General features: G+C 39.7%; 2 protein-coding genes across 3 annotated transcripts; one reads left to right on the top strand and one right to left on the bottom strand.

Moving 5' to 3' along the window:
• Positions 1–2,722: 2,722 nt before the first annotated feature.
• On the top strand, positions 2,723–13,137 carry map2k1 (mitogen-activated protein kinase kinase 1). 2 transcript variants are annotated; one of them, XM_005730051.1, is made up of 12 exons: positions 2,723–2,784; positions 2,910–3,011; positions 9,888–10,098; positions 10,408–10,554; positions 10,764–10,841; positions 10,977–11,028; positions 11,566–11,690; positions 11,847–12,054; positions 12,242–12,306; positions 12,431–12,489; positions 12,588–12,633; positions 12,709–13,137. In XM_005730051.1, the coding sequence occupies exons 2-12, from the start codon at positions 2,929–2,931 to the stop codon at positions 12,820–12,822; spliced, it is 1,188 nt and encodes a 395-aa protein (XP_005730108.1). In that variant the 5' UTR covers positions 2,723–2,784; positions 2,910–2,928; the 3' UTR covers positions 12,823–13,137. The 2 variants fall into 2 exon arrangements, with proteins under 2 accessions (XP_005730108.1, XP_013765554.1); XM_013910100.1 differs by having other exon boundaries at positions 2,723–3,011.
• A 15-nt stretch (positions 13,138–13,152) lies between these two features.
• rpl4 (ribosomal protein L4) lies at positions 13,153–16,626 on the bottom strand. Its single transcript, XM_005730052.2, has 10 exons — positions 16,545–16,626; positions 15,727–15,898; positions 15,532–15,638; positions 15,158–15,296; positions 14,742–14,866; positions 14,476–14,605; positions 13,968–14,124; positions 13,670–13,753; positions 13,365–13,485; positions 13,153–13,275 (listed from the first exon to the last, which is right to left on the bottom strand). Exons 1-10 carry the CDS (start codon positions 16,545–16,547, stop codon positions 13,204–13,206), a joined length of 1,110 nt encoding a protein of 369 aa, XP_005730109.1. The 5' UTR covers positions 16,548–16,626; the 3' UTR covers positions 13,153–13,203.
• Positions 16,627–16,708: the final 82 nt, after the last annotated feature.

Raw genomic sequence — 16,708 nt, forward strand, 5'->3', positions numbered from 1 at the left:
GTTCTTTCACTATCTTTAGCTTTGGTAAGGAGATTGTCTTCTTTATGTTTGAGGTATGTGTCCAATGTTCTTGTTTTGTTATTTTGTATGTGCTCACAATCTGAGTAAGGTCTCTTCCATCTAATGTCTTTCGAGAGTACAGAACATCTTTTCTATCCTTCGATCCATCTCATCATATTCAGGGTCACAGGGAGACTGGAGCCAAATACAGCTGTCAGTGGGAGTAAGTTGTGGTACACCCTAAACAGGTTGCCAGTCTATTGCAATGGTAACACATAGACACAGATTCACTGTGACTCGAACAGCCAATTAAGGAAGAATCACCAACTAAACTTCCCATTGTATTTTATTTTTCCCTGAAATGTTCTTTTTTTGAACAGAGTTGAATACTTCCTTTTGGTCAACCAAAAGGAGTAAGATTATTTATTTTCCCAGTCTTAATCGCCTTCATTATGGTTTTATTCATAAGTAGTTGATCTACATAACTCCTACATAACTACAGTATTTTTGTTTTAGTGCTAGCAAGTTGTTGTCCACCAGATTCTTGTAGGATCTGGCTATTGGTATTCAATTTAAAGTCTTACACAGTGTAGGATTAAGTAGTACCACTTGTTAGTCGACTGCATTAGTTGGGCACTAACAATAAGGAGGCCATTCTTCATGGTTTTCTATGATCGTGTCAGGTTTTCATGTAGTGCTGTTGTATTAGCCAGAAGCTTGTTACACCATCATTCCCCAGGGTCTCCCAGTTTCTGGATTTTTTGGATAGTTGTTGTTGTTGCCTCCACTGTTGTTGCCTAAGATGTCACTGTCTGCAGAGGCAGTGGCATAAAATAATTTGTTCACTTCAGCAAGGGATAGCTTATCATTAAGCCTATTCTTAATAGCCATGATTGCTCTATTAGTTATTTTTAACCCTCTCAAGCAGGCGTTGCAGATTTGCAACAGTTAAAAACTAACAACCTGATTAGCCCACATACATATTTTATGAGTTTTTTTTACTCAGAAGTACCACTGCAGGTATTCTTTTGTGCATTAGCAACAAAAACTTAATTTGAGCCTGAGAGGGTTAATGCTGATTTTACATGCTTGTCACATTTGATTTTTAGCATTAGTGGTCTTTCATCAATGTTTCTTTTACAGCCTTCCATTTTCTCAGGATGTTGTTTACCATTTCCTCTACTTTTTCATCAGCACTGTGTTGCATTTGGGTGGTCTGATTCATTTGGTTGGTTTACTTCATCGCTGTGCTCATTTTCCTCAGCACTTAATGCTGCAACATTGTTTTCGTGGTGATTCACATCTCTTCCCTGCTTTTGAGATGTTTTTATCTTTTATCCTTTGAATTTCAGTCTCTGTCAGCCTCGTTTTTAATAACGTCCCTTCTGTTGTTCGCAAGGTCATTAGTGGTCATATGAGGTCTTGAAATACACTTCAATCACATATTTTCACTTTTTCTGTCACCATTCTAGTTCTAGCTGGTTTTCGATGGTTTTCAGAGAGTCCATTTTATGGGCCCTCATAAGCATCATACTTATTGCTTAGTGGGGTGATTGTCATTTGCTTGCTTGTTAGAGTTTGTTCTAGTAGCAGACTGTGTGGTTCCCTGTGGAGGAAAGCAGTCCTTGTTTATGTTATGGTAATCTATTAGGTTTTTATGCCATTTTGGACAATGATAGTCAGAGCCTCTGTATCCAGAGGCTACATTTCCCAGTAAAAATCACTGGGTATTACCATTATTATTATTATTATTATTATTAGTTTGTTTGTTGTTACACTATCTCTTACCGTACATTACTAAATCTCCATTTGCACTATTTGCCTATTTGCACTACTCTGCCTGGTTTACACCCAATGTCATTTACCCATTATATTGTATATTGTATAGCTTTCTTGTTATATGTAAAATTGTATTGTATTTATTTATTTAAATTTTTACTTTTTAATTATTTTACCTGCATTTTTTAATCACTCTTATATTTAAATGTTCATTTGCTTTTTTATCTAGGGATTGAGAGTAACGTAGTTTCTATTCTCTGTATGTCCTGTACATGTGGCAGAATTGACAATAAAGTTGACTTTGACTTTGACTTTTATTATTATTATTATTATTATTATTATTAAAAGGATGTGAGCTAATGGTCCTAAAAGTGGACCTATTATCTTTTTACTTATTTTCTTTCATTTTTATGTCATATTTTTCCATATTTAACATTGGCCATGTTAAATGTGGTTGAAGTTTCGAATAAAGAGGTCAGTTTCTGTATGAGTAATCCCTGTGAGCCAAAAGCTCAGATTTCAGACTTCTTTAAGTGCTCAGTTTCAGATAATTTATGTCAGTGAGAGTGGAAAGCCCTTAAAGCACTCAGCTCTGGGCCCACCCAATTGTTGTTCAAACTTTCAGTTTAGGAGGGGCAGCCAATCCGAAGGAAGAGGCTAAAGTGATTTTTTTTTGGATGAAGTCAGTGACGGCATTTCTTATAAATGAAGATCTTTTTTTTTTTTTTTAATGCAAAGCTACTCTAGTTTTGGCTAATAGGCTTCTTTTAGCGACCGCCTTCCCGTTCGTTTAAAGTTTAAACGAACTGCTGTTACCTAAACGAAACTTTAGGTAACAGCATGGTAATACCGCCGATCACCAGCAGAGGGAGAGCTGCAACAAGCCCAGCCGCGCTTTCCGGAAGACCAATGAAAATATTTTGTGACGTTTCATTCACCTCCACCCATTAAGAAGAAATCAGCTGCTCAGCCTTGCAGTGCATTACAACCCTTGCCTAATTCCCTGTCAGTCAGTAAACGATAAACAGTGTCTTCTTAATATCAGATACCCCTTCTGTATCGGGCTTCCGTCTACACTGCTGCAGCTCGTGTGTTGATTTGTTGTTGTTGTTATTTTTTTTGTACACCAGCTTGTTTCTTGCACGTAACATGCAGAAGAGAAGGAAACCTGAGCCGATCCAACTCAACCCCATCCCTGATGGAAACACTATCAACGGCAGCGGAGCCACAGAGTGAGTGTCAATATTAATCTGCTTCTAATATTCTGATAGGGGAATGTAGTACACAGATGCCTGCTTTCTGATATATAACCTAATATATGTTGGATTCAGTATGACAGCAGCCAATACCGTGTGTGTGCTCGAGTACTCTGCACCAAGTATTTGTGTGGGTTCCTGAAACCTTGTCCTCTACTGCAACTATTGATCATTTGCATCAGTTGCTGTACTGAGAAAATGAAATATTTTTTTTAAATCTGAAAAGTTACTGACACGTTAACCATTGACCATTCCTCAAAATAGCTTATGTGGTTTGGGTTGCATGTAGCATTTTTATAGGCTACAGCATTGATTGAATAATTCTTTAGATTTACTCTTGAGCACAATCCAAGACAGAGATACTCCGTTCACACTGAAATAAAACAGGGAATAAACAGAGGTTGCTCACATTGATCATGTTTGGCTCTAAAAAAAAATGCTTGAACAGTTATTAAAACAGCCACTAAATCATAATTCAGTAGACTACATGATAACTGGACTATTTGTTGCACACTAATCAGCTATCAAACAGTTAAAGAAGTTAAATTTTTAATGATGTAAATGGAAAAAACTGGAAACTCATTTCACTTTATCATTTCAAGCACTAAATAGCTGTCAAAGTCCTCGTGATTTCATTCATTTTCCCGTTTTACTCATGCCACAGGTCATTTTCACAAATTATCATTGTTACCGTGTTTCTCATTATAATATTTATGTAACTTTTGGCTGTCAAGTCCTCTTTGTGGTGTCATAGATGGACAGGTCTCAGTGTTACTCTCACAGCCCACTTGGTGTGATTAGTCAGAGATAGAGCTTTCCAGCGAGGCAGCACACAGAATTATATTTCTGTCTGCTGAAGGAGTTCTGCAAAGGCCTGCTCCCACCACTGTTTGACAAAACACAGTAATGGAGACATAAAATTGTTTTGACATCCTCCTCTAGCCCTCAGTTTGCAGAGAAAAGCCCAGTGAGTCCTGCAACAAGCTGGATGGGTTGAGATGAGAATTACGTAACGTGTCATCAGTTATGATGGCTGCTTTTCTGATGCGTTGTAGAGTCCGAATATATTATTGTTTCGTTGTTAGAGCGCCCATCTGAAGGCCATCTGTGTCTTTGGCAATGAATTAAAGACAAAAAAAATGACACTGAGTCATATTTGAATAAAATTTTGCGTTAAGTAATGGTAATTTTAAAGAAACAAGAAAGATTTTTTTAATGTGTCCACTAGTACCAAAAATTAAAAACAAAAACAGGAAGAAATATACTTTAGGAAGCTTTTAGTAAGATACAAATTAGAGTAGTAGAAATGTAAAAGTGAGGCCAAAAGTCAATGACATGATATTTGGATACAAACTATAATGTGGTATTTAAAATCCCCATAAACCAGTATCATTTCTTAACTGTTCCCACTACAAATGAATTTGTAGCATAGCTTGAAAGGTGAAATATATTTTATAAAAGTTTGACCAGTAAGAAACATAGTTTTAAAAATAGCTCTACAGATCACTAGTATCACTTTGACCTTCGGATTAATCTATTGACCTTGGAGAGGTCAAAGGTTATAAGTGACCTATTTAAAATCTTTACACAGTATATACAATACACTCTATATGTTGACAATACGTGTCACACATGCCAACAAATGATTTGGTCAACCTTGAAGACCTTGGTTGATGTAAGCCAAACTTGAATGGATTGTTAACATGACGCCATTCTACACCCCTACAAAGTTTGATCAGAATTCATTCAAAACCTTTTGAGTTCTCGTGTTTATTGATACAAGAAATGATACATGTAAATGCTACCAAAAAATAGAACTGTCTCTTCAGTTTAGCTTTAGCCAAGGGCAGATGTTTGACTTTAGCTTGCATTAGATGGAAAGTCTACTTCTCAGCTTCTCACCATTAAAATATATATCAGCTGATAATCATGTACATGTAATTCCTGTGAACCTAAAGCTAAGGCTGCTGCAGACATTTGTTTTACATTCCTTTTGCCTGGTTGATGTCAGTAAGGCAGGGATGTCCTTATATGGGCACAGAAAGGGTCCAAGAATCATCAGATTCTGAACCATTGGACTTGGAAATTTTTCTTCAGTGCTCTACTTAAGAGTTATCTGCAAGTTCTAGAGCTTGATCAAATACTTTCTCAGTTGCGAAGGAGTGCTAAAAGAGAAAGAAAGAAGGAAAACTGTTTATTCATTTATACTCTCTTGTGACATCAAAATGAGCCCAATGCTTATTGAGTAACTCTGTTGAAATCTGTTTTGCTGTGGATGTTGTCACTGTCTGCTCTGTTCTGGATCAGATTTTGAGCTCCAACGTGTATGCAAGAATGTGAAAAGTGGACATTTTGTAGGTTTTGAATGTTGGTTTCAGAATCTCTACATGACTGATCAAGCAGGAGAAGAACAGCCAATCAAAACAAAGTGGGCTTTTAGAAAGAGGGGCTTTAAAGGGACCGGAGCTAAAATGACTTTTTCTAGACTGTGAATGAAGTGAGGAGATGCATGAAGGGCTGGTATATGATGAAAGGCGATTATATTGAATAGTGAATTGTGCAAAGCTGTAGTAGAGTTAAAGTATGACGTTGGGTACAGGGGTTAGCACTGTAGCCTCGCAGCACAGGAATCTTGCAATTGGCTTGCGCCTTCCTTTTTAGAGTTTAAATGTTTTCCCTGTGCTTGCTTGGATTTCTGTTGGGTCCTCTTCCCAAAGATCAATTGGTGATTCTAAACTGGCCATGGATGTGCATGAAGTGCTGTATGAATATGTGGCTAATGTGTGACTTGGATGGTCTGTAAGACAGGAAAAGCACAAAAAATACTGAATGCATAAAAACATGGAGCTTGAAGTGAGCACAACAGATCAACTTTCAGAACTTAAAGTAATCCGTGTTGGATTGGGCTGCTGACAATGTTAAACAGATGAGCTGTGCCTCTACTTTGTTCATTAGGAGCTATTGATGATGACATAATGTTTGGCGAGAGCCGAGCACATTCCTGCTGCTGCTGGCCGGGATCTAATGGACTAAAGAGCAACATGTTGGGATGAGGCAACAATCAGGAATTCTGAATCACTGTGGTTTTTTTTGTTTGTTTGTTTTTGAATGAGGGTTCCTGTGTCCTCTGTCACGTAAGAAGGTGTTATACTGTGGCACTGCTGACATATAGTGACTGCTGTTACTCAAGTCCTCTTTTCCATAAAAACACAGTTCTGTTTGAGTTCAGCTGGCTGAGGGTTTAAGGAAAAGCTAAACCAGTTTCAATCCAGTGATGGTAGATGGTGGGTTTGTGGTAACAAATGTTGTTCATGTTACCGATATCACAAGTTTGTCACACTTAAATGTTTCAGATCATCAAATAAATATAAATACTAGACAAATGTAACACAAGTAAAGTTTCTAAAACGAGGGTGTTTATCTATTCAGATATGCTAGGAAATAATTGCAGTGTGCATTAGATACACCATTTCAGCTGCTTGTTAACACAAACATCTAATAAGCCAATCCTCATTGCATTTAGGCATGCAGACATGAGCAAGAGTACAAGCTGAAGTTCAAACTGAGCATCAGAAAGTGGACAGTGATTTAAGTGACTTTGAACGTTGCATGGTTGCATGGTTGTTGATGCCAGATGGGTTGACAACAACCATATCCATAGAGTTTACAGAGAATGGTTTTGAAAAGAGAAAAATATTCAGTGAGCAGCAGTTATCTACACTCCCTTGTTAATATTAGATATCAGAAGAAAATAACTCAACCAGTCTTTACAACCCAGGTATGCAGAAGAGCATCTCTGAGCACACAACACATCAAACCCTGCAACAGCAAAAGCCCACACTGGGTGGTAACACCTCTCAGCTAAGAACAGGAAATTAAAGCTACACTCGGCATGGACAAAAGAAGATTGGAGAAATGTTTCCTGATCCTGATGAGTCACGATTTGTGCTGCAACATTCGGATGGCAGAATTTTGTGTAAACAACATGAAAGGATGGATCCGCTCTGCGTTGTAGCAACAGTTCAGACTTCTGTTGCTATAATGTTGTGAGAGATATTTGCTTGGCACACCTTTGGCCGCTCTGTACCAAAATGAGCGTAACAATATCATGGCCCTGAAATCAAACAGCCAAATGAATTTCAACCGTCATTGATTTCAATATTTACATTTATGATTTAGTTACTGTGTATCATGTGGTCTAAAAATGTCAGAAAGAGACATTTCCAGAAATCTATTCTCGTAATGTATCAGCGTTATAGCCGTAAGTAAGAAAACCCACCAGCTGTTTTGAACAGAAGGGGAAGAAAAGGCTCATGTTTCAAAGCGCTCATTTAAATTAGCACATTATTCTGGGTAATTTGCAACACGACACAAGATGATTGGATGCTGACACTGGAGAGCAAATATGTTGCATAATGGTTGTGGATGAGCTTAATCCAATCGATGAGCCTCTTACTGAAACCAGACCGTTGCACTCTTGTGAAAAAGGACAGCCATTCCAGCACGCCAAATGCTTTTTCAGCATGAAATGGCTGCAAGCCATTGGAGAACTGCAATCAGTGGCCCATAAGGATGGAATATTATCAGGGGAGAGCTGAGAACAAATACAAACAGCTTGTTTTGGATAGACCCTTATACTTCATCTTGGATAAGCTACTGCCATCACATAGGTGAAAACCTCTCTAAGGTTCTGGGAAACTAAATTATTGATAAATATTGACAGCAGCCATAGTTTGTGGCTCTTTTTTTATTATTTATTTATTTAACATATTGCTTACTATATGCTTTTTATTAGAGAGCAACAGGTACTCAGTTTTTAATTACAGTAAAAAAAAAAAAAGGTTTTCTGAGGAACTCATCCTGGTTTTAATTCCTCCAACAGTAAGTGATTGACACTCACTAAAAATACTGTAATTCTCCCATTTGTTACATTTAATGCGCACCAGGTTCATCTATCCATGCTACAGGTTTCTTGAATTGTAATCTTTACAGGGCACCTATGTTTACACATCCGGGAATTTTGCAGTCTCTTAACGTACCTGCACACGATGCAATGCTTAGAAAAGAGAAACACTCAGGGGAGATACAGAATGGAAACAGCTGTAGCTTCAACAGCAACCATTTTTCAAATAATAGTTTAAAAGAGACTGTTCAATCGCATATCAATTTTTAATACAATTTTGGTTCTCCAGAGCTGTGTTGAACTATTCTTTGAAAAAAAAAAAATCTAAGCAACACATGTTGAAATAATAAGTAGCTGAATACCTCTTTGGCTGAAGCCATGAACCAAAACCTGATAGATAAATGTGTGTCTCAGACGCTCATTTATTAAAAATGCATTTTCTTTAACTTGCTTGATGTCAAGGTGTAGAGTTATTGTGCTTCTCACATTCGAGTTCTGCTGGATGTCCTTGTTCTTTAGTGCGGATGGAGCTCAAAAGCCCAGCGTCGTGCTCACTTCTTCCTGCACCTGGAAGGGAGGGGGCCTGCAGTGTGGCACTACTGTAGTCCCTCCCTCGTACATTGTGTAGAGTGTTTCAGGCTTCTCCTCCTCTCATCCTCCTCCACCTCCAGCTCTTGTCGACAAAACGCCCACGCCACCCACAGCCAGCTCAAACTCGGCACCTCGTCTCCATGGATATGCAGGCCTACTGTCAAAAATAAAACCACTTAACCCTCTCTTTGCTGTGCGGAGCTGTGCAGGGAGAAGAGCTGCTCTCCAGTGAGTCGTTATTAAGTTTAAAAAAAAGATGAGGAATAAAAAGCGTAATTACCACTAAGACTGATGAAGATCTTCTCATCACCACATAGTCGTATTGTCACGAAAATCTGGTAGGCTGGCAATTAAATAATTCATTTAAATGATTTTCTCTTAGCTGAATGAAGACAGCAGCACATATGAATCATACATGCTTTTGTTTGATACTTTAATCATTTACAGCGTAAACAATTAAATTGCAAATTTTTAACATTCACAGGCCAAATGTTTGACACTAATAACAGGACATCTCTGTGGTCTTCACAGCAGCTTCCAGCTAATACTTTTTAAAGTCTTAGACTGGCTGTGCGTGGCGGTGTGGACAGTGTTTTGAGGCAGTTGAGTGGGAGGTCAAAGGGCAGCAGAGTTCACTAGACAATTAGTTTCTCAAGGAAAGATCGTTAAAAGCTTCCTCACACTGGGATCTGAAAAGGGATAATAAAACACAACCAGCTCTCTCTGCTGGCTCCCTCTTTGTTTAACATTATTCCTGAGGAATGTGCAGGAGTACTACACATAGCTCAGTCTTATCTCGGAGGATGACATAATAGATGCAGTAGGTCTGGATGTGGAGTATGTGGATTATCTGTGGTGAGCAGATCCCAGCAAGCTGAATGTGAGGGAGTGAGTGTGACAAGGAGAAAAACCTTACTAATCTTGAACGGTAGTTTGAAATCTAGATATATCTAACTTGAAGAAACACAATGTATGGAGCAACCATACTGTATTTATAATATTTATGGATATTAAAGTTTATTTTTATGGCCTTGTGTTTTTGTACACTGCTCTGCTGCCTCTTTTCTGTTGCACTAACTATTAAAAGTTTGGACTGGTAATCAAATTTGACTTGCCATAAGTCGTTATCCATGGATCGGAAACACCTTTTTTAGTCACACATTTCTTGGGAGACTCACAAATTCAGACTTTTGAAACTCAAACCAATCATGTGAGATGAAAGCATGAGGAATGAAAATAGTGGGACCACCGGGTCATTGATATCTAATGAGAGGAGATCTGACAGTTTAGTCTCTGAACTGAATACAATAATAATTCACGTTTCTCATCGTCTTCTGTCTTTCTTTACTCTTAACAAGAACAAACTTGGAGGCACTGCAGAAAAAACTAGAGGAGCTCGAGTTGGATGAGCAGCAGCGGAAACGCTTGGAGGCCTTTCTGACACAGAAGCAGAAAGTGGGAGAGCTGAAGGACGATGACTTTGAGAAGATCTGCGAGCTCGGTGCCGGCAACGGAGGAGTTGTCTTTAAGGTTTCCCACCGACCCTCGGGTCTGATTATGGCAAGGAAGGTAAGCTGCAGCACAGCTGTCTGAAAGCTATTTTTTTTACTCCAGTATGTCCAAGAGGCATCATTACTCCAGTGTTTGTGCACAGCCTTAAATGTGGGTTAATGGGACAGCAGACCGTCCGAAAACCCAAGTGCTGCTGTTAAAAATCGCCCCCTAGCTGAAACAAGATGTGCTTCAATATTAAATCTTTTTCCTTAATGATCATTTTTGGTCATAAAGCATGTTCTTGTCTGTGCTTGTATTGTCTAGCATTTGTCTTCTCTGTGTTACGGAAGCATAATTAAAAACATGAGCCCTGCTGTGTTCCAGCTGATCCACCTTGAGATTAAACCAGCCATCAGGAACCAGATCATTAGGGAGCTGCAGGTGCTACATGAGTGCAACTCCCCATATATTGTGGGCTTCTACGGGGCTTTCTACAGCGATGGGGAAATCAGCATCTGCATGGAGCATATGGTATAGTTTATTAATGTTATGCTTGCCAGTGGTTTCCCAGTAGTGTTTTTGCTTTCTTTTACAGACTATACTGAAAGTTGTTAGGTATTTCTTGCCCTCCATTTACAGCCTGGTCGGCATGGGAACAAGCTATTTTTGATGAAATGTGTTGTTTTTCACAAATTTTTTATTTTGAATCCTCTCCATTTGTCCCCGTCTGTTGTTCATAGGATGGTGGCTCCCTGGACCAATCACTGAAGAAAGCAGGCAAGATCCCAGAGCAGATCCTTGGCAAAGTCAGCATTGCTGTGGGTAGCTTTAACACCTCTCCCACTTATTTCATGCTCTGGCCGTCACACTAGAGCTAAGTTTCTTATACTTCTTTGGCAGTACCAAATTATCTGTGCCTTTGCTATGCTGTTATGCAATGTTTGTCTTTGCAGGTAATTAAAGGTCTTTCCTACCTGAGGGAGAAGCACAAGATCATGCACAGAGGTCGCTATTTCAATTAAATATAATTTAATTTTCTTGACCTGGCCTTTAAACACATAAATACCTTTCCTTAGTTTTGCTATACATAAAGCCTAGATCAAATCATTTGTCTGGCACTAGCAGAGAGGTGAAGATATGAATACATGGAAGTCTGATTTGGTTTTTGTTATGTCTGAGGGGGAAGTTTAAAGCTCTTGTTTTTTCTGATAGTTACATTTGAACAGATTTTTTTTTCACTTTAACATTTCTTTCTGTCATATTGTGGTCATACTGGGTGTAAAAAGCTTGTTTTCTAACGTAGAAGTGGAGGCATGACCTGACAGCAACACAGTGATCACCTACCTCTTGTTTTAATACAAACTTAGAATACAGTCAATCCCAATTTAAAGACTCAGTTAAATCTTTGTTATAGGGATGAAACTGTAAAACGAGTCAGCACAAGCAGCACAAAATGCCTGCAGCAGTTTGTTCTGTGCTGATGCTGCCTGTTGAAACACTTGCCCACTGTGTTCTCCTAAACACTGCGTGTCCCTCTTTCAGATGTCAAGCCTTCTAACATCCTAGTGAATTCCCGTGGTGAGATCAAGCTGTGTGACTTTGGAGTGAGCGGACAGCTTATAGACTCCATGGCCAACTCCTTTGTGGGCACTCGGTCGTACATGTCGGTCAGTTAAATTGGAAAAACTCGTCAGTAATCTGGCTGCAAGTTTACGTGTGCCACTTAACATAGCTGTCATTTACCTGCCGGTTTATTATTGTAATAAAATAAGTAAAAGCTATACTACTGATAACTGACACTACCTCTGTTATGTGTTGTTTAGCCCGAGCGCTTACAAGGCACCCACTATTCTGTTCAGTCGGACATCTGGAGCATGGGTCTGTCACTGGTTGAAATGGCCATTGGACGCTTTCCTATTCCACCACCTGATGCTAAGGAGCTCGAACAGATTTTCGGCTTCCCAGTGGAAGGGGAGGCAGCCTCCAGTGATTCCTCCCCAAAGCCGCAGCCCCCTGGGCGACCCGGCAGCTGTAAGTCTGAGAAGGCTCTGGTTCTTGCTGTAACTCTGAAGTGTAGCTTCTGAAGTTACAGCAGCTTTATATCATTTTGAAAAGCTCTGATGAAACAGCTTAAATAAGTTACAGCATAGTCATTGAAGTAATTACACAATGTCTAACCTACAAGGGGCTGATTATTTTGGTTGCACCCCCTTAACAGCATACGGCCCAGACAGCAGACCTCCGATGGCCATTTTTGAGCTTCTTGATTACATCGTTAACGAGGTGAGTTTACTGGATTTATCTACACATGCTGGTATGATGCAGATAGATGCTAGGCTACAGTGTATTAATGCCTTTAGGAGCAATTTAACGCAATATTTGACTTACAAAAACCTCTAAATTTCAGCCTCCACCAAAACTGCCTGCGGTATTTAGTTCTGAATTCCAGGACTTTGTTAATAAATGGTAGGTAAAGACAGTTTTCTCTCACCTACACTGCACATAATCTTCTGCCACCTAGTGGTGTTTCACGGAACTACACTAAGATGTTGTTTCCACTCCAGCTTGATTAAAAACCCAGCTGAGAGAGCAGACTTGAAACAGTTGATGGTAAGATTTGCACTCTTAATATTCACTTATTACACTCCCTATCTCTATGCATCTAAAAGCTCTCCTTTTCTTCAGGTGCATCCTTTCATTAAAACCTCCGAAGCAGAGGAAGTTGACTTTGCTGGCTGGCTGTGCACCACCATTGGACTCAGTCAGCCTTTGACACCAACACATGGTACCATAATGTGAGGCCTGTTCTGCCTACAACACCCACATCAAAGTCTTCTAATGACTAATTTCTGTTATTGGTATATAAAACTGTTTATACTGATCAAAGTGTACAAACCTAAATGCCAAGTGGAACTATGTATTGAACAAGTCTTTGGGCTACCTTGCAGGCCTTCCTGAAAAGCCATCTTTTTTTCTAAAGATTTAATTTAATCTTGACAAATGCTGCTCTACCTGTGCTTGATATTCCTTTGTAACCCCAAGTCTTCACAGTGCAAAACCTTTGCTAGCTTATGTGGAATAAATAAGTCCTGTGAATAAAAAGTTTGAATGACAGGTCTGACTCATGCATTTGAAACAACTGATTTATTCTTCACTGAACTCCAGTCTGTATGTATTGGTTTATGCCTTGGGCTTGGCAGGTGCACCCTTCTTTCCAGGCCTCTTCTTGGGTTTCAGCATCTTGGCCTTGATCTATGGTGAGAACAAAGAGGGGCTCTAAGTTACCATCAACAAATAGACATACAGTTTTTACTTCCATCTTTAACTGATCAGGCTCTTACCGCAGGGTCATGCTGAAGGATGGCATGGCGTCTTGCTGTCTTGGCGTAAGGATTCAGTTTGAGCATTATGTTCAAATTCTTCAGAGGATTCTTCTTCAGAATTCTGCGGTTGAGCTTCTTGCTGTAATGACAATACAATACACCCTTGAATATGTGAGCTTCTGCTTAACTACAACTTCAGTGAAACTTTCTGCATCACTCAGGACTTCCATATAATCAGGGTTCAGAAACACGGACCTGAAGTGGAAAATCATCATAGCTGGCAAATAAGACCTCGGGGAAAAACTACACTGAAAAATGCTTACTTGGGTGCACGAAGTGCTTTCTGGATCTCCTCACTCTTCAGAATCCTGGTCAGATCTGTATTGGTCATCTTGTGCATTGGCAGGCTGAAGGAAGAAGAGTCAAGAATTAAAGTCCCTCGTACATGAAGGCAAAAAAGCCGTATGATAAGTTTTGTTGCTATAACTCAGAACTTCGTTAAATATCACATAGTTCAAAAACACGGACCATGAAGTGGAAGCTCATCACTGTTGTACACCAGCATGATACACTGCACTTGTACTTTCAGAGTGCATGCTCTCAAAATACTCAAATACTCACTTGTAGTCAACCTTCAGGGAGGCAGCCTTGCGCCATGTGCCGTACAGGTCATCCAGCTTGCGGAAAGCACTCTCGGTCCAGATGCAGAACCGTCCAACGTGACCACCGGGAGCGAGCCTCAAAAGGTTCAGTTTGTTCACGTTCAGCAGAGTGATGCCTGCAAAATGCAGCACAATAATCAAACATCTGCATGTTGATGAACCAATTATCTTGAAGCTATAGTGAGTTTTTAAAAGGCAAATGAACTAATTAAAAACCAAACAAAACAAAAAAAACAAAAATAAAAACCAACAACAATCAAGCAAAACTGAAAGTAAACAAGCAAAAAAGAAAAAAAAAAATAAGAGTTTAATTGAAAGCAAAGTAAGCTAGTTTTAGTATATTGATCATTTATTCCATTTCATCCAATAGAAACATCCATTTTAACCATACCATAATTAAATGTAAAAATCATAATATCCATTTTCTAACACCGTAATAAATTCTAAATTTTAACCGGGACATTTACCGGGGATATTTCTGAAGGCTTTGGTTAAGCCAGCATCTTGGTTGTAGATAATGCACGGCCCTCTGCGCTGGATACGTCTGCGATTCCTCATCTTACCCTTACCGGCACGCATACGCTGAGAGGCATAGACCTGAGAAGAGCAAATAAAACTCCATTATTAATAATTAAATGCTCCCAGTGCCAACTCAAGAAAAAGAAGAATGATTTGACTTCGGGAAAACTACTGATGAAACTCAGTGTTCCTCAGTGTTTTGAGGTTACTGTACCTTCTTAATGTCATTCCAGGCTTTGAGCTTCTTCAGCAGCAGCACTGCCTCCTTGGTCTTCTTGTAGCCCTCAACTTTGTCTTCAACCACCAGTGGGACTTCAGGGATTTCCTCTATGCGGTGTCCTAAAAGGAAAGATTGTTAAGAATCAGTCAAAGACAATGACAGAGAAAACAGCTAGGACTATCAAAGTTACAGCATTAACTACACTTGCTCAGATTTAAAGGACATCAATACTCTGTGACAGCTTAGAGACGGCAGGCAACCGTCACTGTTCACAGGCTCAGACGCAAATTACACCATCACAGCAAGTCAAATGTTAGGCTGAATCAAAAAGGGTTCATTTTTGGTCAAAATATATTTCCATGCTGGTTTCTACCAATTCATGTCCCATTCGAACATCTTTTGACTCTTACCTTTGGACATCACAAGTGCAGGAATGGCAGAGGCGGCCAGGGCAGAGCAGATAGCATAGCGCTTCTGGGGTACGTTGATCCTGCGGTGCCAGCGGCGCCAGGTTTTAGTGGGGGCAAACATACGACCACCACGACACATCTAGACCAAAGTCAAGGACCACTGACTTAAAAAAAACTTAAGTAAATAACTATTTTATACCTGCTCAGACTCAATGTTCATCAGCCATCTGTCCCAGCATATGACAGCAGGCATTCTGTCACTGGTCACAGAGTCAGACGCAAATTACACCATCACAGCAAGCCCACAGAATTAAGTTTGCCTCAGTATACATATTACAAAGTGGGAAAAACTCTTGTAATCATCAAGAGGATACGTTTCCAAAAGCACCCTGGCCAGAACGGTGAGTACCACCACCTCTCACACGAGGGATACGGGCCACAGCTCTTCCTGTACCCCAGGACTCAGCACTGGTCTGGTGGCCTAAAACACACATAACACATAATCTATATTGTGTACATAACACCTTAATAAAACGTTTACTATATGCCAAGTACATTTATGCACTCACCTGCCAGTTCACTGACTGCATAAGGCTGGCGGTTGTTCTTGCGCATGTTGGTGTGCACAAAATTCACCACATCAGGGCGAATAGGGGCCTTGAACACTGCAGGCATGACAACATTTTTGCCTGAGGATTCTCCTTTCTCGGAAAACACCGAGATGAGGGGTCGGGCACAAGCCTGAGAAAGAAATAAACAATCGTCATATGTATTCTGTAAGAGAAAGTTATGTAGGCAATTCAAGAGTCTAAACCTGTATAGTATGTGTCTTTAAGACATCCAGGCATGTGACAGGAGAAAAACTACCAACTTATAATTCAGATTTAAAAGGCAGATTAATCTTGACGTAATTGCAGTTTCAATAAAATATCCCTGCTTTAACCGACACAATCAAAGTAAGGTTTCATTTAGCCAACATGAAATCTGCCTCGGTTAGCCTCAGTTTAGCTCGTTTCTGCTAAGACGACTTGGCCAGGTTGTTCAAACGTAACATTAATTGTAAATGATAACGGCCGAATATAGCGCATAGATAAATTCAAATGGCAGAAACAACCATCTAACTTTAGATGCCATCAAAATACACAAGATCAGCCTTCAGTGATCTACCCCTGAAAGGACAGCCACACGTGTAACTTGTAGCTGCTCACTCAAAATGGCTCCTCGTGTTAGCTTTGCTAGCTGGGAGCGTTTCAATTTGCTGCTATATTACATCGGAACCTATGATTTCCAAATTCACAAAACACGCGCTTGCTTGTTCAACACGAACCACAATATGAAGACTCGTGTATTATATCACGCTAGCCTTGAAAAACATGGAAATTCTCACCATTTTCGGTAGTTATTTTCGGCTCGCCGGGAACCACGCTCCTCACGGTATGGCGGCCACAGTAAAAAAGGAAGTTGGCGATTGACCCTACATGGTTTATGCCTCCGCTTTAAATCACCACTTCCGGTATCAACATCATCGTGACAAGTCCTTTGTATTACTTC

Source organism: Pundamilia nyererei, unplaced genomic scaffold (assembly GCF_000239375.1).
Source record: "Pundamilia nyererei isolate P.nyererei 1_Seehausen unplaced genomic scaffold, PunNye1.0 scaffold00035, whole genome shotgun sequence".
Taxonomy (NCBI): domain Eukaryota; kingdom Metazoa; phylum Chordata; class Actinopteri; order Cichliformes; family Cichlidae; genus Pundamilia; species Pundamilia nyererei.

What these genes read in the sequence shown, in the direction of transcription:
- map2k1 (XM_013910100.1), top strand. Translation starts at nt 2,929, where the DNA reads ATGCAGAAGAGAAGGAAACCTGAGCCGATCCAACTCAACCCCATCCCT. An exon ending in AACGGCAGCGGAGCCACAGA is followed by an intron (nt 3,012 to 9,887) that starts GTGAGTGTCAAT and finishes ACTCTTAACAAG; the next exon opens with AACAAACTTGGAGGCACTGC. An exon ending in CAGACTTGAAACAGTTGATG is followed by an intron (nt 12,634 to 12,708) that starts GTAAGATTTGCA and finishes CCTTTTCTTCAG; the next exon opens with GTGCATCCTTTCATTAAAAC.
- rpl4 (XM_005730052.2), bottom strand. An exon ending in CCTGGAATGACATTAAGAAG is followed by an intron (nt 14,606 to 14,741) that starts GTACAGTAACCT and finishes TGCTCTTCTCAG; the next exon opens with GTCTATGCCTCTCAGCGTAT. An exon ending in AGCCTTCAGAAATATCCCCG is followed by an intron (nt 14,125 to 14,475) that starts GTAAATGTCCCG and finishes TGCATTTTGCAG; the next exon opens with GCATCACTCTGCTGAACGTG.